General features: G+C 50.0%; 1 protein-coding gene and 2 long non-coding RNA genes across 16 annotated transcripts; 2 read left to right on the top strand and 1 right to left on the bottom strand.

The window, feature by feature from the left end:
- Positions 1–2,055: 2,055 nt before the first annotated feature.
- Positions 2,056–7,480, top strand: LOC115334979. Of its 2 annotated transcripts, XR_005931289.1 has the most exons (6): positions 3,686–3,913; positions 4,414–4,608; positions 4,823–5,129; positions 5,239–5,427; positions 5,752–5,848; positions 7,002–7,480. It is a non-coding gene; the product is annotated as an uncharacterized LOC115334979 (long non-coding RNA). The 2 variants fall into 2 exon arrangements; XR_005931290.1 differs by lacking the exons at positions 5,752–5,848; positions 7,002–7,480 and adding an exon at positions 2,056–2,115 and having other exon boundaries at positions 3,831–3,913; positions 5,239–5,380.
- On the bottom strand, positions 4,176–8,949 carry LOC115334981. Of its 3 annotated transcripts, none has more exons than XR_005931287.1 (3): positions 8,699–8,949; positions 8,131–8,581; positions 4,176–7,200 (listed from the first exon to the last, which is right to left on the bottom strand). It is a non-coding gene; the product is annotated as an uncharacterized LOC115334981 (long non-coding RNA). The 3 variants fall into 3 exon arrangements; XR_005931288.1 differs by having other exon boundaries at positions 8,131–8,265; XR_005931286.1 differs by lacking the exon at positions 8,131–8,581.
- Positions 8,950–9,419: 470 nt separating this feature from the next.
- LOC115334975 (complement decay-accelerating factor-like) lies at positions 9,420–20,981 on the top strand. 11 transcript variants are annotated; one of them, XM_029999966.2, is made up of 16 exons: positions 9,420–9,511; positions 10,292–11,193; positions 11,600–11,791; positions 12,448–12,639; positions 12,876–12,972; positions 13,141–13,226; positions 13,664–13,855; positions 14,443–14,514; positions 15,100–15,126; positions 15,818–15,881; positions 16,063–16,173; positions 16,440–16,631; positions 16,911–17,006; positions 18,260–18,376; positions 19,259–19,448; positions 19,620–20,090. In XM_029999966.2, exons 2-16 carry the CDS (start codon positions 11,100–11,102, stop codon positions 19,638–19,640), a joined length of 1,743 nt encoding a protein of 580 aa, XP_029855826.1. In that variant the 5' UTR covers positions 9,420–9,511; positions 10,292–11,099; the 3' UTR covers positions 19,641–20,090. The 11 variants fall into 11 exon arrangements, 8 of the variants coding, with proteins under 8 accessions (XP_029855826.1, XP_029855829.1, XP_029855828.1 ...); XR_005931284.1 differs by lacking the exon at positions 9,420–9,511 and adding an exon at positions 20,266–20,981 and having other exon boundaries at positions 9,948–11,193; positions 19,620–19,851; XM_029999969.2 differs by lacking the exon at positions 9,420–9,511 and having other exon boundaries at positions 9,946–10,800.
- Positions 20,982–21,310: the final 329 nt, after the last annotated feature.

Here is a 21,310-nt window from a genome sequence, read left to right as displayed (position 1 = left end):
CTCCCAGCTTCAGAAACAGCCCCTTGGAGCCAACGGTGCTCACCAGAGCAGCACAGAAATTGCTGCAATGAGGTCTGGAGAACCAGGACAGGGGAAGCACCCAAGCGCCCTGAGCTGGGGGGCACTCGCCGGGGCACGGGGGTCTGGCCACCTCGCGCTGCTCCTGGCCTTGCTGGGGCTCCTAGGCATGCCTGTGGCTTGCGGTGAGTACCGGGGCACAGGGTGCATGGGGAGGACCGGCGGGACCTGCCTGCGTCTCACCTCGCTGCTTGGGGGCTGGGGTGGGTGATGCCACCACCCCCAAGCCTGGGGACCCACCGCTTGATGTTCTAAGGGATGCAGCCCTGCCCGGTGCCTTTGCCCGGAGGGGAAGCCTGGACCAGCCCAGCTGCCCGCCCGGGATGCTCGCTGGGGATGGGGAAGGGGCCAGGGAACGGGGTCCTCACCCGTGGGGGTCTTCTCCTGCCGCAGATGACTGTGGGCCCCCACCTCGCATGACCCACTCCAGACCGTCCAGCGACGAGCAGGCCAGCAGCTTCCCCGTCGGATCCAGGGTGACGTATACGTGCACCGAAGGCGCCATCAAAATCCCCGGGAGGTCGGACACGGTGGAGTGCCTGCCCGGCGCGCGCTGGTCAACGCTGCCCGAGCCCTGTGACCGTAAATACCTCCTTTCTCTGAAACACGGCTCCCTCGCCTGTCTCTCATTTGGCTTAAAATTTCTGCCCCTTTCGGTGGCTGCTCTGCAGCGGCACCATCCTCCTGGCGAGGTACAAACCCCTTTCCCTTAGCCGCTGTTCGTCAGAGCTGCTGGTGGGCGCAGGATCCGTGCCTGTGGCCGAGGGGGTCGGTCCTGGAGCCCGGGATGCTCGCACACCTCCCGAGCCCCGGCTGGCAGAGGCTGTGCAGGCGGCTGCAGCGTGCGCTGCCCCACGGCACGTGCATGTCACTTCTTATTTTCTACTAACAGCTTTGCCCGTGCAGTTAATGCATCTTCATCCGCACTTTGCAAAAGATGCGTTCAGCAGAATAGCAGCCTGGTAAGAAAAGAGAAGCAACCTGCCATGAATGTGAGGAGCTTTCCAAAAGCACCGTAGTGGGAGCATTTCTGTGATTCCAAGGTTTATTTTGCATGCCTCCCGGCGGGCGGCTCTTTCAGGCCCGCTTTCCTTGACTGCCAGGGAGCTGTGCTGCCCCGACAAGGTTGCGGTTTGCTGCCCTGTCCACGGTGGATGAGAGGATTAATTTCTTTCCTGTTGGGACCAACGTGAGCTACGTCTGCCGCCCCGGCTACGAGAACACCTCGGAAAGTTCCCCCACCAGCACTTGCCTTGAAAACCTGACGTGGTCGGAAGCTGCCGAGCTGTGCAGGAGTGAGTATCTCTGCTCCGCTCGGCTTGCTGAGAAGCAGGTGTGGAGTTCAGAGCAGGTCAGGTAGCTGCTCCCAAACTGCGTGCTGCGATGCAGCCGGCTTGTTAACATCCCAACAGCTACATGCTTAATGCAAAATTAGGCGGATATTCCTTGACGTTCATATTTAAGACTGAACAGCAGGAGTGTCAATAATGTTCTTTTTTTTTTCCTGCTGGCATAAACAGATCTGTTTTGATTTTCATGTTAGGAAATACGTTTGCATCTGGTCAGGGCATATGCACAGGACAAATGCCAATTTGCAATTCTAATGTTGAACTTCAAAATGAAGACAAAGCATGTTTCTCGGTGAAATCCACGTAATATTAAGACTGATGATGCGGCAGCAATACATTTGTCACAGTCGAGGTACTTACTGCCAAACTATTGAGATGGAAACATCTCTGCAAATATTCTCCTCTGCCCTCCTGCGAGATGCTCACCGCTGTGAATGTGGAGCCCTTACGGCGATCCACACCTTCCACATGAGAAGTCAAATGCTTTGGCACCTTTGGGTATAACCCCCTAAGTCTGTCCCTTATTTAGCCTTTTTTATTTCTCCATCACCGTGTATTACCGCTAACACTGGCCTCGCTCTCCGGCAGGGCGGTCCTGCGGCGACCCGGGAGCGCTGCCCGGCGGCAGGATGGTCGCTCTTACAGACTTGCGGTTTGGTGCAAGAGTGAACGTGTTCTGCGAAGACGGGTAAGTCACGGGGCAGTGCCCCGAGCTCCAGTACACCGGTGCTGATGCTGGAATACAAACTCCAGTCCAGTGCGATGAACTTGTGGACACGGGCTGGGCTGTTATTTCACAATATATCGCTCCTATGGTGTTGCTCCGAGTGCAGAGCATGGGTCTGCTTTTCCCACTTGAATCACAGCTTTGGGCTGGGAGGGAATAAGACACAGCTGGAGGGAAGGGACCAGGATCTGAATTTATGGCTGCCTTTTCCTTCAAGTGTCATCCAGAGGAAATTTAACTGCCCCAGGGTATCTATCCCAGCAGTACTGTCAGTTTATAACTATAGACTTCAAAATAAGTTACTTAAAATATTTCAGCCTAACATATTTGAGATATATTGAATAAAAAGGGGTTATGTTGGAATTTTTAAAATTCAGTGATGTTCAGCTAGAAAACTGCAGTGAAGCACACTTTCCATCAGTCAGTGAGCTGACTCATGCTTTCTGCCTGCTTTCAATCAGGGCCCACATGCAGTAGACTGACCTGCAAAAACCAAGCTCTTACAACTCCAGCTAGTATTCCTCCCTCCTTAGCAGGAACTAGCTGGCATTATCTGGCTTGTTCTGCCAATCTTTGCAGCTGCTTCAAATATAACAGGGTTTTTTTTTCTCCAGATATTCCCTTAGGATGGACTTCGGGGAAATGACAGCATGTCCCACCCTTCTAGGATTCAGCTTTGGAAATACACATCAGGGTGGAGGGATAATGTTGTCCATCTAAGCACAATCAGATACTATCAATCATGTCCAAATGATGAATTTTTTTGAACAGGAGGATGTAATTCAGAGATTGGGGAAGGTGTCGGTGCTGTCAGAACAGGATGCATTAGCTTCCAGCAAGCCAATCCAAAAGCCACGTTAATGAAATCTAGATCCCTATTGCCCCTCACTGGTCCCTGCTCTATGTAGTGGAGGCATCTGAGTATTTGCAGGGACCGGCTGAGAAGGTACGCCGGCAGTCTGCTGTCGTTTGCTTTTCTGGCAAAACTTTAGCAAAACAGCTACACCCTTACAACCCAAAAGCAACATGCTAGGGAGGAGGTGGCACTGAAGGACGCTGGGCACCCCGCTCCCTACCACCAGCGCTGCGGGTTTCAGCAGATCCAGCTAACTGACCTCGGCAATGCAGCCCTGCCGCGAAGCGGAGCAGCAGTCCGGGCTGAGCCTCGGCCTTTAGAGATGCTGTGTGTGCTCAGGAGGGAGCTCTGCACCTCGTCACCTCGTCCTGGTGGGTGACAGTGGCGTGGGAAGGGCACTGGATGCCAGCAGCCTGAATCCCAGCACTGCTCTCCACCAGGAAGCAGGCAGGAAGAAATAGTCCCTGATTCAGCAAATTCAAGCCTGTTGCATCCATGTGGGAATCCACACCTAACCTCAGCACTGTCTCCCATTCACCGTGTGCTCTGCTACCCGCCAGCTACGACTTCTCCCATGCTTGCAATGGAAGATACGCTCTGCAATGAGTCAAAGGAGAGAATCGCCTAAAAATAGATTAACAAGGATCCTGGCAGAGAGCGAGGTGAAGGAGCTCTCCTGCTAACCAGTGTGTATCTGCGTGTCACCTTGCTTTAAAACTGCTTTTCTACACTCCTGATCATACTGGTACTGGGGGAAAAAATTGTTCTTGGTTTCTGGGTAGCTACACAATTTTTTCTTTTCTTGTGTATTTTCACTTAGGTACAAATTAGATGGGAGGCATTTCATCCAGTGTCAGCTCAAAGGAAACGACGTTGAATGGAGTAAACTTCCAACTTGTAAATGTAAGATTAATCCAACCTTGCTTTTGACTTCACTCCAGTAGGTCCTGCATACTAGACTAGTCTAAACTTGTCTTTATACATTGTTTTTGTTGATATTATGTGGCAGATCTGTCACCAATGCTGCAGCTGAGAACTATCCATTTTGCTGCTGACACTGTATTTCAGCAGTTTTGTTCCCACAAGATCAACATATTTGCTCATGCCTTAAGGTTGCGGTGAAGGTGACAGGATGAGATTTTGAGGAATCATGAGCCAGGGCATGGCAAGTTGCCTGTTTATTTTTTGTGACTCTTGGAGTGAGAGGGAGAAAGATGTGACAACAGAAACACTTCAGAAACAAGAAAGAGGTAGTCAAGACAGAAGGCAGTGCTAGTTACCTATCTTCAGTTGTCCACAAAGTTTATTGTCTTCAAGAATCTTAGGTGGACTCAAGAAACATTTTGCATTTTCAGTGTTACTGAAGCTTTTAGCAATACTCGTGTTGACCTTCTTTCCTGCAGTAATTACCTGCTCTTCACCTCCTCAAATTAGCAACGGAAAGCATGATGGCGAAGGTGTAGAAAAATTTGCTTATAACTCAACCGTGACTTACAGCTGTGACTCTGGCTTCCTGCTCGTTGGAAATGTGAGCATCCGTTGTACGAGTACGGACAAAACAAACGGAGTCTGGAGTGGAGCTGTGCCTGAATGCAAAGGTGGTTTCATCTGAGTTTAGTATTTATTATAAGCTCAGTATTTAGTACGCACCAGCTTAAAATATTGTGAAAGCTTAGTACAGGACATGTCAGGCGTAAGTCATACTGCAATTTTAAAGAGAAAAAATGCAGTGCTGCTAAAGTGAGTAAGGAATGTACGGTCTGTGCAAGAAAGGCACAGTGCTCCTAGCAATACTTACTCTTTATACCCTAGAGAAAAGCACATCTGTCAAACTTGGAGCAAAAGAAATGGAAAGGAGTCCTCCTCCCCAAAGTGAGTTGAAAAGATTGTATCTTAAGTCCCACGTTTCCCAACTTAATTTGCTCCTTTATCACATTTCTATGAAAAAGCCACTCAATGAATTTCACACCACGATTTTCTTTCTTTTCAGATTCCCGTGGAAATGGCATCCAACCATCTAAGAAGGCTTTCATGTGGGAAATGAAGCTCAGTCTATATAAAAAGTCACTGCAAAATACCATCTCCTTCTCCCACTCTTCTTCTTTCTCCAGGACACCAGGTCAGTCCTGGAGGCTCATTTGGAGTTTGGGGGAACTCATCGATGGGACTCGCTGGTTACTGCCAGTCCTGTAGCTGGAGTTTTCATTTTTTCCCACGTTTCTTTTCAGTGTCAAGGAGCTGTGCTACCTCGGCGTTCCGATTCGTTGTACCTTTGTACAAAACCCAAAACTACTATTCTCCTGGGACAAACCAAGGACCCAAGTGTCTTCCAAAGTACATGGGGATCTCTGGCATCCTCCCACAAGCCGGCTGCTTTGAAAACTTAAAACGGTCTAAAGTTGCATCATTTTGTGGAAGTGAGTGATTTTTTTGTCGTGTTCTTTTCTTATATAAGTTTTCTCTGTATAATTTATATTTTTTGCTGGTTGGACATCTGATTCCAAGCTCAGGTTTGACTGCACTGACCTCCCCCTCTTAAAATAGCTTTGCTTTGTATGAAATGTATTTTCATGTGTCAGTTGTTTCCTTGCCCTTGCGTTATTACAGATTTTAACTCATTTTTTGCCATATTGTAAAGCAAGAGATAACTTTGTACCACGTAGCCTTAAGAGTGCCAGGGCTTCTGTCCTTGTTCCAGCAGTGAGAGGCAATGCACTAACGCTAACCTTGTTCCACACCAGCGAGGTTGTGGGCAGCCAGGAGAAGCTGGACATGGCAGAAGTGCTGCTACAACAGATTCCCCATCCGTTGCAAAGGATTATTTTACCCATAAAAAGGGTGAGTGTCGGCTGTGTTGAAAACAGTGTCTGGGTGGGAAATATAAGCATGTAATGTTAAGTAATAAAGAAAAAATGCCTGCTGGAGGGTCTCGCTACCCAGCTGGAGACTAGATGAAAAGCATTTCTCTGGTGTCAAAGTCCAGCTGAACTTGCCCATCCCTGAGCCATGTCTCTTGGGTCAAAACCAGAAAATCTGTCACCCCTGTTGTGGTGGATTTTGTGTGTGAACGCGCTGAGCCCGGGGCTGTTACGTGAGTGTGACGAGGCAGGTGCTTAAGCCCGGGTCCAGAAATGCCCCCATTGCAAGGGCAGCGTGGCCAGGAGGGATTTTCCCTATTTGCTGCATCATTTCACAAAGGTGGGGTTTGTTCCAACCTGCTAGCATCGCCAGGCTGACGGCTGGGACCAAAACCCCAAGGTATTTGTCTGGACTGTTAAACAAGGAATCAAAGAATCCCACTTGCGGTGTTAAAGGCAGGGTAACGGGCTGCATGGTTGGGCACTTGTGGAAGTGTCTGTAGGAAAGACATCACAGTGGTATCAGCGTAGGAAAAGGGCTCCGAGAAGGGCTTTGCAGGCCTTAAAAGAGATGAAGTGTGGTGATGTTGGGCCCTTGGTAGGAACAAATGAAGGCTAGAAGGATCCTGGATCATACAACATTGAAGGAAAGGGGAAAACTTTGTCCTTTGTTTTTGCTTAAAAGTTTCTACTTTGCTCTATTATGTAACTTCAGAACGAAGATTGATTTAAAAATCTCTTCCTGCTGATTTTTCTCTTTTTACTCTTGTCATTCTTGGCACTTCTTCAGGAGATCGTGTCAAAGCAGCAGCTTGACACATGATCTCAAGCGTGAGGAATGCCACTTTGTGTTGTACTTCAGGAACTTGGCTCTCCTGCCCCAAAACACGGGTCCTGTAAAATCAGCCCCTCGGTAGCAGAAGGCTAGAACAAGGGATGAGATGGGGGAAAACGGAACACTGCCTGAAAACAGCCTCTAGTGTTTGAAGGAGGAATTGTTTGGGGCCTTTATAAAGTGCAGTGCTAAATTTCACCCCCAAACCTGGTAGGTTTTTAAAAATCTGGGCAGAAAGCTTCACTCTCCTTGAAGCTACAGCCAGGCTAATCTTCACGTGAATGTTTCCTTCCCCCAGGCTGCGTATACGGACTGTGGCAAGTGCACAGAAAGATTTATCTGCAGCTTTGAAGCAGTTTATTTGTGACGGCTCTGCCCTCCTCCAGCGATGCCGTGACAAAAGGACCCCCGTGGAAGGAACCCTGGGAGGAGGCATTTGCACTTTCCTTGCATGGTTGCACAGACAACTGGCACGTGCTGCTCTTCCTGCCATCTCACTGCAGATGTATACAAGACACGCAGTTAAATGGGATCCCACCTATCTAAATATATTGTTGTCTTTTAAACCAAAAATAGTACTGTAAGCATGAAGCATGTAAACCCTTCACCGTGTTCTGTTTCTAAAGTGTCCTATGCAATGGTCGTACTTGTTAGGACTCTGACGCTTTGCTTTAAAACAAAGAATAAGCTAGATCAGGTCTGCCCAATGTACATGTACAAAATGTATTTTTTGAATTGTGATATGTTTTAATGTTCCAAGAAATTGATTGAAAATTACTTATGCAAGAGTTGGCTAATTCCCACAGTTCCTTCTCCCATCTGAGTTTTTCTCTTTCAACGGTTTCCTCCTAACATCCCAAATCCAGTTACAATTCCAGGGTGACCTGACCAGCCTTTTTTCAGGCTGCAGTTGGGAAGCAGCAGTTTCTCAGAAACCCCCCAGGCCTTCTGCAGAATTTCTGACAGAGCTCGGTTACGTCACAACTCATCCGACTCGGTGTTTCCACAACCACCCATTTCCTTGCTCACTAGCAACTCCAACGTGCTGCCATAACAGTCACTGTAAATACACAGACTCACAGGACAGGCTGTAAAAGACCCAAATCTCTCTGCTGAACTGGGCTGCTCCCTTAACTTAGGAATTTCTGGCTGTAGGATGGTCTGGTTGCAGATACACCCATGGTAGCTGCCAGCAGGGTTGAGCTGAAAGCAAAATACTGACTTGCCTGTCTTGCAAATTTATGAGATCATTTCTTTTAGGAAATCATAGTATTTTACAGGCTAAGTTGAATTTATATCTTTAGTACTTTAAGCACTTTCTTTAGCAAAACCTTTTTTTTGTATCAGACATAAATTCTTTGCAGTTTATATTTCTGTTCAGATTACACGAAAGATAAAAGCCATGAGTGGTCTGGGTATCTACTAACCTCATATTGTAAAGGAGCTACTTTTGCTTTCCAAACAGAGGAAGGCAGCTCTGTAATGCTGCAGTCTGTGAGCACATCAACTCCGCACAGGCACAGAGAAGTAATAGCTAAACATAACTCTCCAGCATTGTCATACTGCAACAGAGAAACTGGAAATGTCAGGTTTATGTTATTGGCTGCTTACAGTCTTTGTCCTCTACAGCACACTAATTGCCATATATTTAGGTGCCATTCTGGGGTTTTATTTACATTTAGTAATAAATGGTAATTGTTTATAAAGGATAACCTGTGAATTCAACTACTTGCTGTTCCCTTTTCATATTTTATGCTCTTTTCAGGAAGGTATCAGCTTTTAGAGATATCTTGATAATGGTCAGATTTGCTGTTCAATCAGTTCTTTATCAGCACTCTTCCTTATTTATTTTCTAAATGGCCTCCTACGCAAGTTTAACTTGGTTTTAAAAAAAAAGGGGGAAAGAAAGAAAGAAAGAAAATCCATGCAGTAATGTGTGGGAACGTGAGTGTTTCTAGCAAGTGGTCTGAAAAAGAAAGCTGGAGCGATGCATACCTGCCTTAATCCCATTTAGCCGTCCTGGACGCGAGCTCTGCAGCCCCTCTGCTGCGGCTCCCCCGGGCAGCCCGCGGGGTCTGTCCCAAAAAGGCTTTGGGAGCTGTGGGCGACGTCCCGGGCTGCTGCCCGGCACGGGGATGCAGGAGTGCGTGGGAGCGGGCAGGGAGCCAAGGGTGGGTTTCTGCGGAAAGCCAAGAGCAACTCCGGCAGCTCAACCCCTGTTTTTGCTGGCTGGTTTTGCTGGAAAACCTCACGTTGTTCCAGTCCGAGCCTGGCAGCGTAGGTGCATAGAGCAGCACGGGTCAGGCTCCCCTCTGTGCGTGCTTTCACTTCTGCCATCGCCATCTGCTTGGCCTGATTTCTGCAGCATGGGGAAGGGATGTCAGAGCAAGATAAAGCAAGTTGCCCTCGGCGGCTCCAGCTGCGCAGGCGCGGACCCGCTATCACAGGGCTCAGCTGCTGGGGCAGCTCCTGCCTGGGAGGTTTCGGTGCTCAGTCGGTTACTGGGGCAATACAGGGCAAAATGGGACAGCAAGGGTGGGTGGCAGAGAGGCAGAGGGACGGGCTGGTCTGAGCCTGACGGTCTTGGCAGGTGCAGACGTCTCCTGTGTGGTCTCAGGTAGGAAAGCAGCCTGGGTCAAGAGGTTAATCTGAACTCTTAGCAGGGGGATTTCACCGAGTTGAAACTACGGCAGCTGGTTCTTCTGATGTACGTGCGAACCAAGCCGCTCCCTGAGGAGGCTCAGCGTTACAAGAATTCTTTGCCAAATACTTCTTGACATCTCGCTATCCCATGCCAAGGTCGCTGCTGTAAGCTATTACAAGAGAATTCCCCAGCATTTAAAACATTTTTTCCTGGTAACAACTCCCTTTTGCATTATGCAGCCACCATTCCAATTCAGACCTCAGGTGACCAGTGACCTGTATGTCATTTTTCAGCACGTTCACAAGTATTTTAAAGGAATACACTATCCAGGCTGCTTGACTCCTCACTTAAGAAAATGCTTCTTGGCCTCATTGCAAATGCTTTTGTTGCATATGCTTGGAGCTTAAATTGTACTGGAAAGGGAAATAAAGTGGGGGAAAAAAAAACCCAAAACAATATCTTTGAGCTTCTCAGTGGAAACATCACTGTTTCCTGGATGACAAAGGCAAACAGAGGGAGGCAGGAAGGCGCAGGCAGGCAAGCTGCTGCTGGCTGCCCTTTCCTCGGGATAGGGTGACACATCCCCCTTACTGGCAGCCCAGCTCAGCCTTTGGCTCTCCCCATAAGTCCTGGGGGCAGGGATCCCAGAGCGGCTCTGCTTTCCCACGCAGTCACAGAGCCAAAGCAAACTGATCCTGTGCCTGGCTGGGCCCAAGGACATCCCCGAGCCCCTGCGGGCAGTGCAGTGTCTCCTTCGAAGAGTTTTGTGTCTAACTGGGAGAGTTACAGTGGAAATGCTGGTATCCCTGCAGTCTTGTTTTGTGCATAGGTGTTAATAGAAACAGCTTAATTAGCAGCTTCAAAGTGGGGCTGATTAACAGCCCTCTGGTCTCCCATGCACCCCTCAGGCTGGAGGAAAGCCACCTTCTCCTCTCTTTTTGCAGAAAAACCTCTCTTCACGGAGGTCTGCTCCTAGGGTCAGGCAGGTGACATTTGAAGACAGTTTGGGGGGTCGGGTGGGGGGGCTGGTGCCCCCAAGCTGTGCTGCACTGGGGTCCCTGGGCCAGACGCTGTGGGAGAGGGCAGGAGGCACCGATGAAGATGCAGCTCTCGTCCCCGCACGCAGCAGAGCCAGTGCTGGGGGATGAAGGGGACCTTCTCCACTCCTCCCGGCTTTGGGGCATGCTGGAGGGTTCGCAGCCGGAGCCGACAAGACCCAGATGCTGCCCTTCTTGGTTTTTTTTTTTTTTTTCTTTTCCTTTGGGACTTGATGGCTTTGGAGGCAGGGGTGGCTTTAGTGGAAGGTGCAGAGAAGTGATTTGAAGGAGAGGCGGAGGCGGTGGGTGTCTGGAGAGCCCCACTGCATTCCTCCGGATGCCGAGCGTGCCTCTTGGAGCAGGCGTGAGGAGAAGCGTGTGCTCCAATTCAAACTCACTCCCGCTTCCAGCCGCGGGTTAAGACTTTCATCAGAGCATTTCCCCGGGATGAGACCGCAGGGAGGGGAACGGGGCTCCACGCCTCGGGAGCCGCGCGCCCCGCGGCCGAAGGAGCTGCCGGCGGCAGCCGCCGCCTCGCACTGCCCACGGGTGCCAGCAGCACCCACGCGTGCTCTTGAGCAAGCTCTCCCCCTCCCTGCGGCTCCGGGAGTGTCTCCCCTCCCTCTTTCCTCCCTGTGCTCCCCGCCCCGCAGAGGCTCCCTGCCTGCGCTGCCCGATCCTCTGCCCGATCCTATCCCGCCCGCTCCCGGCAGCGATGGGCTCCGGGCTCCGCCGCTCGCTCCTGCCCACGCTGCTGCTGGTGTTGCTGGTGCTGCTGGTGTTGCTGGTGCTGCTGCCCGCGGCGTGGGGTGAGTCCCCGGGGAGTGTGTGTGGGGGGAGTTCGGCGAGCCCTGTCACCCCCCGGGTGGGCTCCGTGCGGGTGGGTGCGGGTTCCGTGTGCTCCGCTGTGCTGGGTGCGTGTCGTGGGTGCGTGTGCTCTCGTGGGGACTGAGAGGGTTGTCAGGCATTGGAATAGGCTGCCCAGGGAAGCGGTTGAGTTCCCATCCCTGGAGGTATTCAAAAAGAGAGTAGACGGGGTACTCCAGAACATGGGTTAGTGGGCATGGATGATGGTTGGACTCGATGATCATGAAGGTCTTTTCCAACCTAAATGATTCTATGATTCTATGATTCTATGACTCTGGGCTGTGCGCTGCCCGGGGAGCTGGCGCAGGCAGCAGAAGCCCCACTAAATCCGGGTTTATCTGGCTACAGGTGACTGTGGGCCGTTGCCAAATATAAGACACGCGGAGCCCCCGGAGGACGACAAACATCGGGGAAGCTTCAGGGTCGGCTCCAAAGTAAGGTACAGCTGCCTCGGAGATTATGTGAAACGCCCCTTGCTGTCAGATACGATACAGTGCCTTGCAAACTCCCAGTGGTCCAACCTCCCGGAGTTTTGTGGTCGTAAGTATTTCACTTTCTTGAAACTAGTTGCTTAGAGACGCACGCTGCTTATGAAAACATTTACTGCTTTAGCAATCGGTGTTTCAAGGGTTTCCCCATCCAAAGTGACACACAATCGAGTTGCAGGTCAGAATGTCTCGCTGTTCCTTCTTCCTAACTCTGCTTAGTCCGTTGGTGCCACATGCGAGCACTTGTGTGTTAATAAAAATAGATCAATAGCTCGGGGAAGCACAGGAAAGAGGAGCAGAGCTGTAGTGGCGAAGCGCTGGCGCAGCTGACTGCTGACACAAGAGCTAACTAAGGGGGGAAGGTTTGGCATTGGGGATTTGCAAACCTCCACAGTGAGAACTGGCTGCACTTCCCCACCTCAAACACTTCATCGGCGGAATTGACAAGGGAGGTAAGCACTGCGCTTGTGAATGATTGAAAGACAGCAAATTTTAACATTTAAAATCTTTTTCCATTAAATAGTCATCTAGGAATATTTTTGAATTACACAAATTACCAATCACCTTCTTAAAAATATTTGTGGTATCCCTATTCTCAGGGAAGCTTGTGCGTTACCACTTAGATTTATGTTTATATGTAGTTGAATGCAAAATATTGGGTTTTTTTACTTTGTAACTGTACACTTTGGTTGTCTTCGTTGTTGCTAGGTAGCTGTCCCGGCCCGCCACGTGTGCGTTTCGCTAGAATATCACAAGAAGATGGGATGCAGAACTTTTATCCTGTTGGTGTCTGGGTGAAGTATTATTGTCGCTCAGGCTATGAGAATACCACAGACCGGCTGCCCACCAGCACTTGTTTTGACAATTTAACATGGTCAGAAGTCCCCGAGCTGTGTCAGAGTGAGTGTCTCCACGTCGTTTCATTTTCTCCAGCGTCCTCCCACAGCTGCATCCGCAGCACTGTGTCCTGAGTGCTATGTCTGTTTTGTATTTTAGGATTGCTTTTTTTTAAAGACATTTAGCATGAAATACCGTTAGATGCCTGGTTTGACATTGCTTTACTGTCATGAAAAGTATGTCTGTGGGTTTTTCCCCTACCCTTGTAGCGTCCCAAGGATAATCTTATTCTTTTTTAGGGAAATCTTGTGGTATTCCAGCAAATCCAGAACATGGCAAGGTTATTACAAATGATCATCTGTTTGGTGCAAAAGCAGATGTAGTTTGTAACCACGGGTGAGTGTGAAGCCAGCTGCCCACTGCATCCCAGTGACCTGGCCAGTCACTGGTGTGTGAGCCGGGACAAGGGGCTCTGCCTGTCGAGTCCTCGGCACTTCTGTGGGGTGACATGTTCTTGGTTGGTGACAACAAACTGATTTGGGGTTGTGCCTTTTACCCCTGCAGGTACACATTAAAGGGAGTGTCACGTGTCATCTCGTGTTCCCTAAGGGGAGATGGAGTTGCCTGGAGTCAACTTCCAGCTTGTCAGGGTAAGTGAAGTTGGCCAGCGCTCAACTGGAAATACAAATATTCCAACTCAGAAATACTGAACTGTGTGTTGATTTTACTAAACGAAGTCAGGTAAGTATCTCTGGAAGGGAGCCAGCTGGCACGATGAAAGCAGGGACTAGCCAGCAGCATTGCTGGTGCCTTCTGCACGTGAAAGACTGACATAAATGAGCTCCCCAGGGGCCTTGGTGTCCCTGCAAGCTGCCGCTGCCCCTGTGTACGCAGGACAGCAGGCTGGGAGGCACCTAAAAGCAACTGCGTGCCGAAAGGGTGGCCAGTGCTCCTGTTTCAGCCCCTGCTCCTGCGACTGGTGCAATGCAGCCTGTGTGCAAGCGGCCCTTGGGTTTTCCTCTCTTCACATCGTGGAGAAGAGCATCCCAGGGGTCACCTCCTGAACTCTTTTCTTTTTCTCCCCCAGCTATTTCTTGTCCTCCGCCTCCAGCTATTCCCGACGGGAAGCACGACGGCAACGGTACGGAGTTCACGTACAACTCAGTCGTGCTGTACACGTGTGACCCTGGGCTCCAGCTTGTGGGAAATGAAACTCTGCGTTGTACAACAGAGAACAGCGTCGATGGCATCTGGAGTAGGTCTCCTCCCGAATGCAGGGGTGAGCGTTGCTGGATAATAATCCTGTTCTCGAGTAGTTTTTCTTGCTGTGCAGTTAATTAGTCCTAATTCCCTTCCCTCAGAAAGGGAAGGACCCCAGTCTGGACAGGCATTCCCGTAGCGTTTGTTTCCAGGGGAGCAGCATCTGCTTACAGCAGTGATGGTTAGCAAGTCTGTGCTTTGCAAGGTGCCGAGCTCTGCTGAAGAACACCGTCAGCACAACTGTACACAGTTTTACATTTTTACCTTCAAGACAAAAAGGCAGAATTTTAATAAAAGATGAGTGAAGCATATCAGTAACTGCAAAGCTGGTGGACTAAACCTTGGAATGGATTTATAGCTAATGTCCAACAACACCTGGGCAATACAGCCAAGCGGGACAGCAGGCTCCCCTCTATCCATAAGGCTTGTATTGTCACCAAGAGCTCCCTGTGTGACTGAGCTCTCGCTGTCGTAGCCACGGACACACAAGTCACCTGCCCACGCTACATTTACTCCTCACTGAAGTATTATATATATTATGTATAAATGGAGAATTATATAAAATATAATTTCGAGCGGTTTTCCTTTATTTTTTTCTCTCTATAGTTAGGACTACAGCAGTGACAAACCACACTGAACCCCTGGAAGAGAATATAGCAGAGAATCGTTACTGGCTAGGTAAGACTTCAGGAGATGCTTTCTGCCTCAGAGTCCTTTTAATTGCTGTAATTGCACCCACATTGGGTGCCTGTGACTCCACACACTGTTGGATTTCTGCTCTCAATGTGCCTTCTTCATTTGTTTTGGTGGGTCCATCTTCCAGTTTCTAAGGGGGTTGCACAGGCTTGTTCCCTGGTCTAATCCCCTTTTCTCTCTGCTCCCAGCTGAGTCACTCCTTAGCTGATATGATACAGGGTAGGATTTTTGATGCTTGAATCTCCCTCCATGCAGCCAAGCATCTCAGTAGAAACCACAGACATTATCTTGGCTGTATTTGGATGTTGCTGAGGGTGGAGGTAGCCTGGAGTTATGGACCTCAGCTCCATTAGTGGAGAAAGGTGGGGTGAGGGACTCAAGACGAGCATAATGATGTGTGTGTAGTTAATGACATTGTTTTACAGCATTTTGTCTTCTCAGCAGTGTTACGGTTATCTGGGTTTGAATAATATTGTTCTGTGGGCATAGATAAGGAACTTCCCTGTTTAGTTATCAGCATTGTTGGCTTCATTTTTTCAACATCAATTTCATTATCTTCCCGTCTAATAGGTATCCTCATCCCTAGTTGCATTGGTAAGTAGTTTAAAATTGAAAATATACTTTCCTAACCCAAAGCTGTTATTTGCTGTTAGATACCTGGAGTTGGTGGTTTTGGTTTATTCATTTCACTGCCCCTAGTACTGAACGTCTCTGGTCAGGATTCAGGGGGTTCTCTGCTGTTGGGTAATGCAGCAGCATTGCAAGCAACTGGATGGTTTGTCTATGTCTTAGTATAAAACATTACATCAGTTGAATATGAAATGAAATAAGCTAAAGAAGCCAGTGTAAGAAGCCAAGCAAAAACTGTACGTCCTGTCACTCTTTAATTGATAAAGTTTCTTTAAAAGGCCTTGGCAGACATTGAGAGATGAGAGATCAGTGAAGCCTGCAACATCCTTGTTGCAAAAGAGATCAAGTACTAAAAATGGTATGTTTAAAATACAAAGAAACAGGAGGCTGTCTATAAAAGCACTAAATAAATGAGGATCACACCCTTAACAAGTTCAGCATGGCACCATACTTAGCAGCGGTTTCTGTGCTCCGTGTTCAGAGACACGAGAGGGGGTTTGCATTATTCTGGCTGAGGGGAAGCCTCTGGGTGGTGACAGGCAGCCCCAGAGCAGGGAATTTTGCTGCCAGTCTTTTACCAAATTTCAGTATTTCACTTAAATTACATACCAAATTTGTTGTTTATTTGGGGTTTTTTTTCTTCTTTATTTGTTAGTTGCCGCAATAGCCCTTGGAATTCTAACTGGCATCATTGTGAAATGGAAAGACAATAAAAAACAGTAAGCGAGCCTAAGCTGCCCCTTATAAATCATAACTTTCCCCAAGGATAACTGGGTATTTCCTTTTAAGCAATAAGTGATAGTAATTACCTTCAGTATATATTTGCACGGTTGGTACTATCTTTCCATGTTGCTAAGTTGCTTTTTGGTGTATGAATTTTTTTCCTTTCTGTCTCTTCAGCTCTTATAATATGCATTTACAAAAGCACGAGATGAAGGGAAGGGATCCACCGATGCACCCAAAGATAACAGACGACGAGAAGCAGCCCGTGCTGTGGCGTTCCTATTTTTGGTAGGTTTGCTTGTTCATCTGCCCAAAACCTTATGCCACTCTGCCGACTATACCCACGGATCTCACCGGTGTTATTTCTAGCTACGCCACACCGGTACGGCACATCTTTATGTAGTTTTTGACTCTAAAATGCCAACGCCTCTGCCTCTGCGATGAACACGCCGCTCGCCAAAGAGGCGACGGCTGCTTCACGCGAGGGTTTGGTGTTCGCCAGCTGCTCTCGGGGCTCGGCAGGAGGGATTCCCCCATCTCTGTCTCGCCCGCAGCCACGCGACGAGTTGCCACGTGTGTCCCACCTGCGAAGAGCAGCTGCACGCCGCCCTGGCCCCCCGCGCCGAGCCCGCGCGCGGCGGCTGTGCCGTCTGCGAGGACTGGCTGAGCGCCCGGCCCGGCACGCCGCGCACCGACTCGGTCCTCAGCATTGGCGCCGGGGAGAGCCGAAGCCCGACAGGCACGAGGTACCGCGGCCGACCAGGAGCTTGCTGCCGCTCCCCTTGCACGGGTCCGTGGGAAGCAAAATGGGGGGAAAGGGGAGCTTCTTGCGGGGGAGAAAGCATCTGTACACGGCTAGAGCGGGTTTTGCGGTTTGAATTCCTTTGGTTCCTCTAAGTCCAGTTTCAGCAGTAGAAAGTATTTGCTATTTAGGAAAAAGTGGTTCCGTAGGGCAGTAGTCATTCTCGGAAAGCCATGCATTCGGGTGGATTCAGGTTGTCTTCTCCCTCTTTCTCTGCGTTCAGCTCTCCTGCCAAAGCTGCAGATGTGCTGAGGGCTGACAGCACAGGCGAAGCTGTTCCGGAGCGGAGCGAGGCAGAGCAGCCCATGGACCACGAAAGGTCTGCCTTCCATCTTCCACTTAAAAACACACAGATGCCATGGTGGGCTTGAATAAAAATCATTTCAGAGTAGACTAGAACTGTATTTATTTGGGTAGAAGATAAGGGTATTGTACACCTCCTTGTTTATTCCCACCTGTCCTGGTTTCAGCTGGGATAGAGTTAATTTTCTTTTTAGTAGCTGGTATAGTCTTGGGTTCAGTATGAGAAGAATGTTGATAACACCCTGATGTTTTCAGTTGTTGCTAAGTAGTGTTTATACTAAGTCAAGGACTTCTCAGCTTCTCATGCCCAGCCAGCAAGAAGGCTGGAGGGGCACAAGAAGTTGGGAGGGGACACAGCCAGGACAGCTGACCCAAACTGGCCAAAGGGGTATTCCATACCATGTGGTGTCATGTCCACTGTATAAACTGGGGGGAATTGGCCTGGGGGCGGATCGCTGCTCGGGAACTAACTGGGCATCGGTCGGCAAGTGGTGAGCTACTGCATTGTGCATCACTTCTTTTGTATCTTCCAATCCTTTTATTAGTACTGTCATTTTATTATTGTTGTTATTATCTTCCTTTCTGTTCTATTAAACTGTTCTTATCTCAATCCACAAGTTTTACTGTTTTTTTCCGCTTCTCTCCTCCATCCCACTGGGTGGGGGGAAGTGAGCGAGCGGCTGCACGGTGCTTAGTTGCTGGCTGGGGTTAAACCACGACACCACCTCTTTCCTGTCTTGATACTGTGTTGAGTATTACAGCATTTACTTACTTTTAAAACACTAACCTCTCTGCTTTTTCCCCCCTAAAACAAAGGAGCTCTGGGCAATTTTGTGCTTTGTTCTTTCAGTGCTTTTAAAAGGCATTCTGCATGTGCACGTCTTTCTCGTATTTCTTTACTTGTGTTGCTTTCTGGCAGTTGCAGCATACACTGCCGTGCCCCGACGCTGCCCGCAGCGCTCAGCGAGCAGGGCCGGCCCAGAGCTGCCCTCTCTGCTCTGTGAGAGCAACGCCGAACTGCAGCGTAATTGGGTTTGCAGGTTTGATGAGGTGAGGTTGGGAACCGGGGCTCTAGCTGTAAAGAGGCATAGAAACATCTTGTACACTTTAGCAAAGCAAGGGAGGTTTGTGGTAGAGCTGATTCCAGGTTTTCATCCTGCTTGGGACGGTTCCTCAGTACCAGGGAAGCTGGAGGTGCCGAACTTCACGGCGATTTTTGAGTCTCCCTCGAGAGACCCAATGCGCGTCCTCAACGGTGCTTCTCCACAGCAACCATCACGTCTGTCCCACCTGTGAAAGCTGGCTGCGCGCCCACCTTGGCCAGTGCGAAAGCCGTCCTGTGGCACCCGGGGAACGGTCGGGGGGGCCCCGCCGGCAGGATGAGGGGTGAGTGCGCTGCGGCCAGAGCAGGCGATTCCTCTCGGCAGCCGGGCACCGAACGTCCTCAAAACTGAGAGTTAACCGCTTAACTTAAAAATACAAATATGACAGAGGTGTGTAAATGTGGTTCCGCTTGCTTACAGCTCAGTATCGGGGTAAAAGCGTGGTGCCTGCTTGCAAGCAAAGAGAGTGGAACCGGTGTGAGGTTTATTTGGACAATGCTTGTGCGGTTTCTTTGGGCGTCTCTGAATCAGCTTGTTCTCCTCAGCTGTCCTCACTTGGCTCGGCCTCATGTCTTCGCTGGCCCGTGATGGAGCTCTGGTTTCGGTTAAGCAGCAGAGAACCTGAGTGCTGTAAGAGACTCTGCAGCGTGGGCCTTCTGTTTACCCAGCTGCCGAGTGCTTTTTCCACCTCTAGGCATGGTTAGTTTGTTCGGTGCAGAGCAGCGACGAGGTGAGCAAAGTGATGCTGTATGCTCAGGCGGTTTTTTGACGCCTGCCCACGCGAGCCTTGTGCTCTCTCAGGCCCACAAAGCTTCCTTAACAGAGTCATCACTGACAGAGGCAAATTCAAATAAATATTTGGTTAAAGCAAACATGGTTTGAGGTATGCATCCACCTGCTTTAGCTTTGTATGTATGAACTTCTTTTTACGGATAATTTATTTCATGCTGCTCCCACGAGTGCTTGCTATTAGCCCTAACCCTGGAGGAGCCATTTCAGTTCTGCACTCGTGAATCACTACTTGTTTGAGTTTATAAAGTTAGTATTTTTGAAATTGTTAATGAAACTAGCTTTTGCGGGTGCCAGAGCCTGTGTGGCGTGGCTTGGCGAGGAGCACTTTCCGACACAAACCCGTCGGGGCTCGCCCCCGGCTCTCTCCCCACAGCCCGCAGGGTCCCGTCTGCCCTCCCTGCGCCGACCGGCTGCGCCTCTCCCCCGTCCACCGCGACACGGCGAGCTGCCCCGTGTGTCCCCTGGCCAGAGAGGGGACCCCGGCTCACCTCGTCCCCCGCTGCACCCCCAGCTGCCACGTCTGCCCCGTCTGCACGGCGCCCACCCACGCGCACCTGTGCCAGGTACCCGACGGTGGGGACCTGCGCGGGGGGCACCCAAAACGCCCTTCGGGTCACCGCGGCGGGGGGCCAGGCTGCCGCAAACCAGAGGCCTCAAAGGTCATTCCTCCCAAAGCCAAGGGGCTGCAGCGCGCAGCAGTAAACCCTAACTAACTGCTCGTTTCCCTGTTGCAGGATAAATGGCGACAGCTGTAGCATCCTTAGCGGCACGAAGGTGGTCGGAGAGAAGGGAGAGTTGCTACACTAACTCCTGATGTCAGGGATGAAGCTCTAAGTGCAATAAGGCAACCTGAAGTCCAGTGTCTGACTTCACAATCAAGAATTTCTTTGTGAAGAAGCAGGAGAATCAAACATACTTCAAATCCAGCTGCACGTTGGTTTAATGCCTACTTTTTCATTTGTTTTGGTACGGAAAAACTATTTTTGCAGCTCTTAAAGTGAGGCTTTAAAAATTCAGTAAACATTTCTTTCCACTAGGAAAATAATTTCATAGTAAACACTCTCTTTGCACAACCTTGCAAGATTCACTTATATTTTTTAAACTACTTTTTTTACTGAGGTTCCTTTACCAGTGCGCAGATACGAGTGAGAAAATTGCAGTATTTATAGTAAAACTGTTTTGTAAATAAAAGGAATATAAAATAAGCCATACTGGTATCCTGGCTTGGGTTTGGGGTTTTTTCATATTTACTAATCGAACCTTCTCATAGAGCACTTTAAATGATTTTGCAGTCTCATTCTTTGCCGGATGTAATCAGCTGCTCAGGTAATTGCTGCTGCTCAGATAATTGCTGCTGTTGTGTTGCACTGTTGTCTGCAGCAGCGTGCCTGGCCTTTCCTGGGAACTGCGATGACGGAGGCGAGGCACCACTGCTGGAGCGGAGCCCATTTCCACCCCAGGCAGTATCAGTGAGGTGTGCGCTCCTCTCCGGGTGTGACCTTCCCCTTGGCCAACCCCAAGTATTCTTGGACCGGTCATATTCTGTAGCCAAAAAAACCAGACTGCAGCTCCAGCAAGGAGTTCAGAGGATTAAACTAGCTACTCCCCACTTGGTGTTCGCTGGCTTGTGCTCCTCGTTTTGCTTTGACATGGGGACAGAATTAATAGTCATAATACAGAAGCTGTAAAAATTGCCTTTCTTCTTTATTGGTGTTTGCCAAGAGATTGAGTTTATTGGTGTTCTGGTGGGAGACAGGCAGCGCTACAGGTAGCACAGGCAGGGGCCGTGCAGTTATCCAATTCTGCTGTTGTATTTGTCACCAAACTGGGATGCAGCACGTTTCTGTGGGCTTGTGCCGACGGGTGCAACCCCGGTGCTGCTTTGAGGAGAGGGGGAGGCAACGGCCATCTGAGCATCCGAGCCACCCCGTGCCCTGGCTGCCGTCCCTCACCGTCCCCTTTTGATCGTCCCTTTGAACCTGGGGCTGGGGGCAGCAGGGGCTGTTCCGGGGGTGCCAAGCAGTCCCCCCAGGCACGCCCCAAGCCTCTACCGAGGTGACGTGGAGGGAGAGGTGTGATGAAGAGAAGACGTAGGCATGGTGCGACGTGGTTCAATCGCCCTCTGAGCGCTGCGAAATCACGGGGAGCCTGGGGTGGCCTCGGCCTGTCCTTGAGTTGAGGACCAAGGGCAAGGGCGATGGGGTGGGACGCCCAAGAACAAGCATCCCCTCCCAGGGCAGACACTCCCGTGCTTTTACAGCATTGCTTAGGATAAGTCATGCAGATGGCGTGGCGGGTTACTCATCTCTCCGGGAAAACCTTTCCGTGGCACCGGCCGGGGGGGGGGGGGGAGAGGCCGTCGGGGGAAAAAAAACGGGAAAGGGAGCTAACCCCAGCGCCAGCCGCCCCTCCTCTGCTCTGCCGC

This window comes from Aquila chrysaetos, chromosome 24 (assembly GCF_900496995.4).
Source record: "Aquila chrysaetos chrysaetos chromosome 24, bAquChr1.4, whole genome shotgun sequence".
NCBI classification, from domain to species: Eukaryota; Metazoa; Chordata; class Aves; order Accipitriformes; family Accipitridae; genus Aquila; species Aquila chrysaetos.
Note: the sequence above shows the minus strand (reverse complement) of the source record. Positions and strands in the feature narration are given on the sequence as shown.

Bases quoted from the DNA above. Each gene is read 5' to 3' on its own strand.
- LOC115334975 (XM_029999966.2), top strand. From the start codon at position 11,100: ATGGGCTCCGGGCTCCGCCGCTCGCTCCTGCCCACGCTGCTGCTGGTG. The intron at 11,792-12,447 runs GTAAGTATTTCA...CGTTGTTGCTAG, and splicing joins CCTCCCGGAGTTTTGTGGTC to GTAGCTGTCCCGGCCCGCCA. The intron at 16,174-16,439 runs GTAGGTTTGCTT...TCTCGCCCGCAG, and splicing joins CTGTGGCGTTCCTATTTTTG to CCACGCGACGAGTTGCCACG.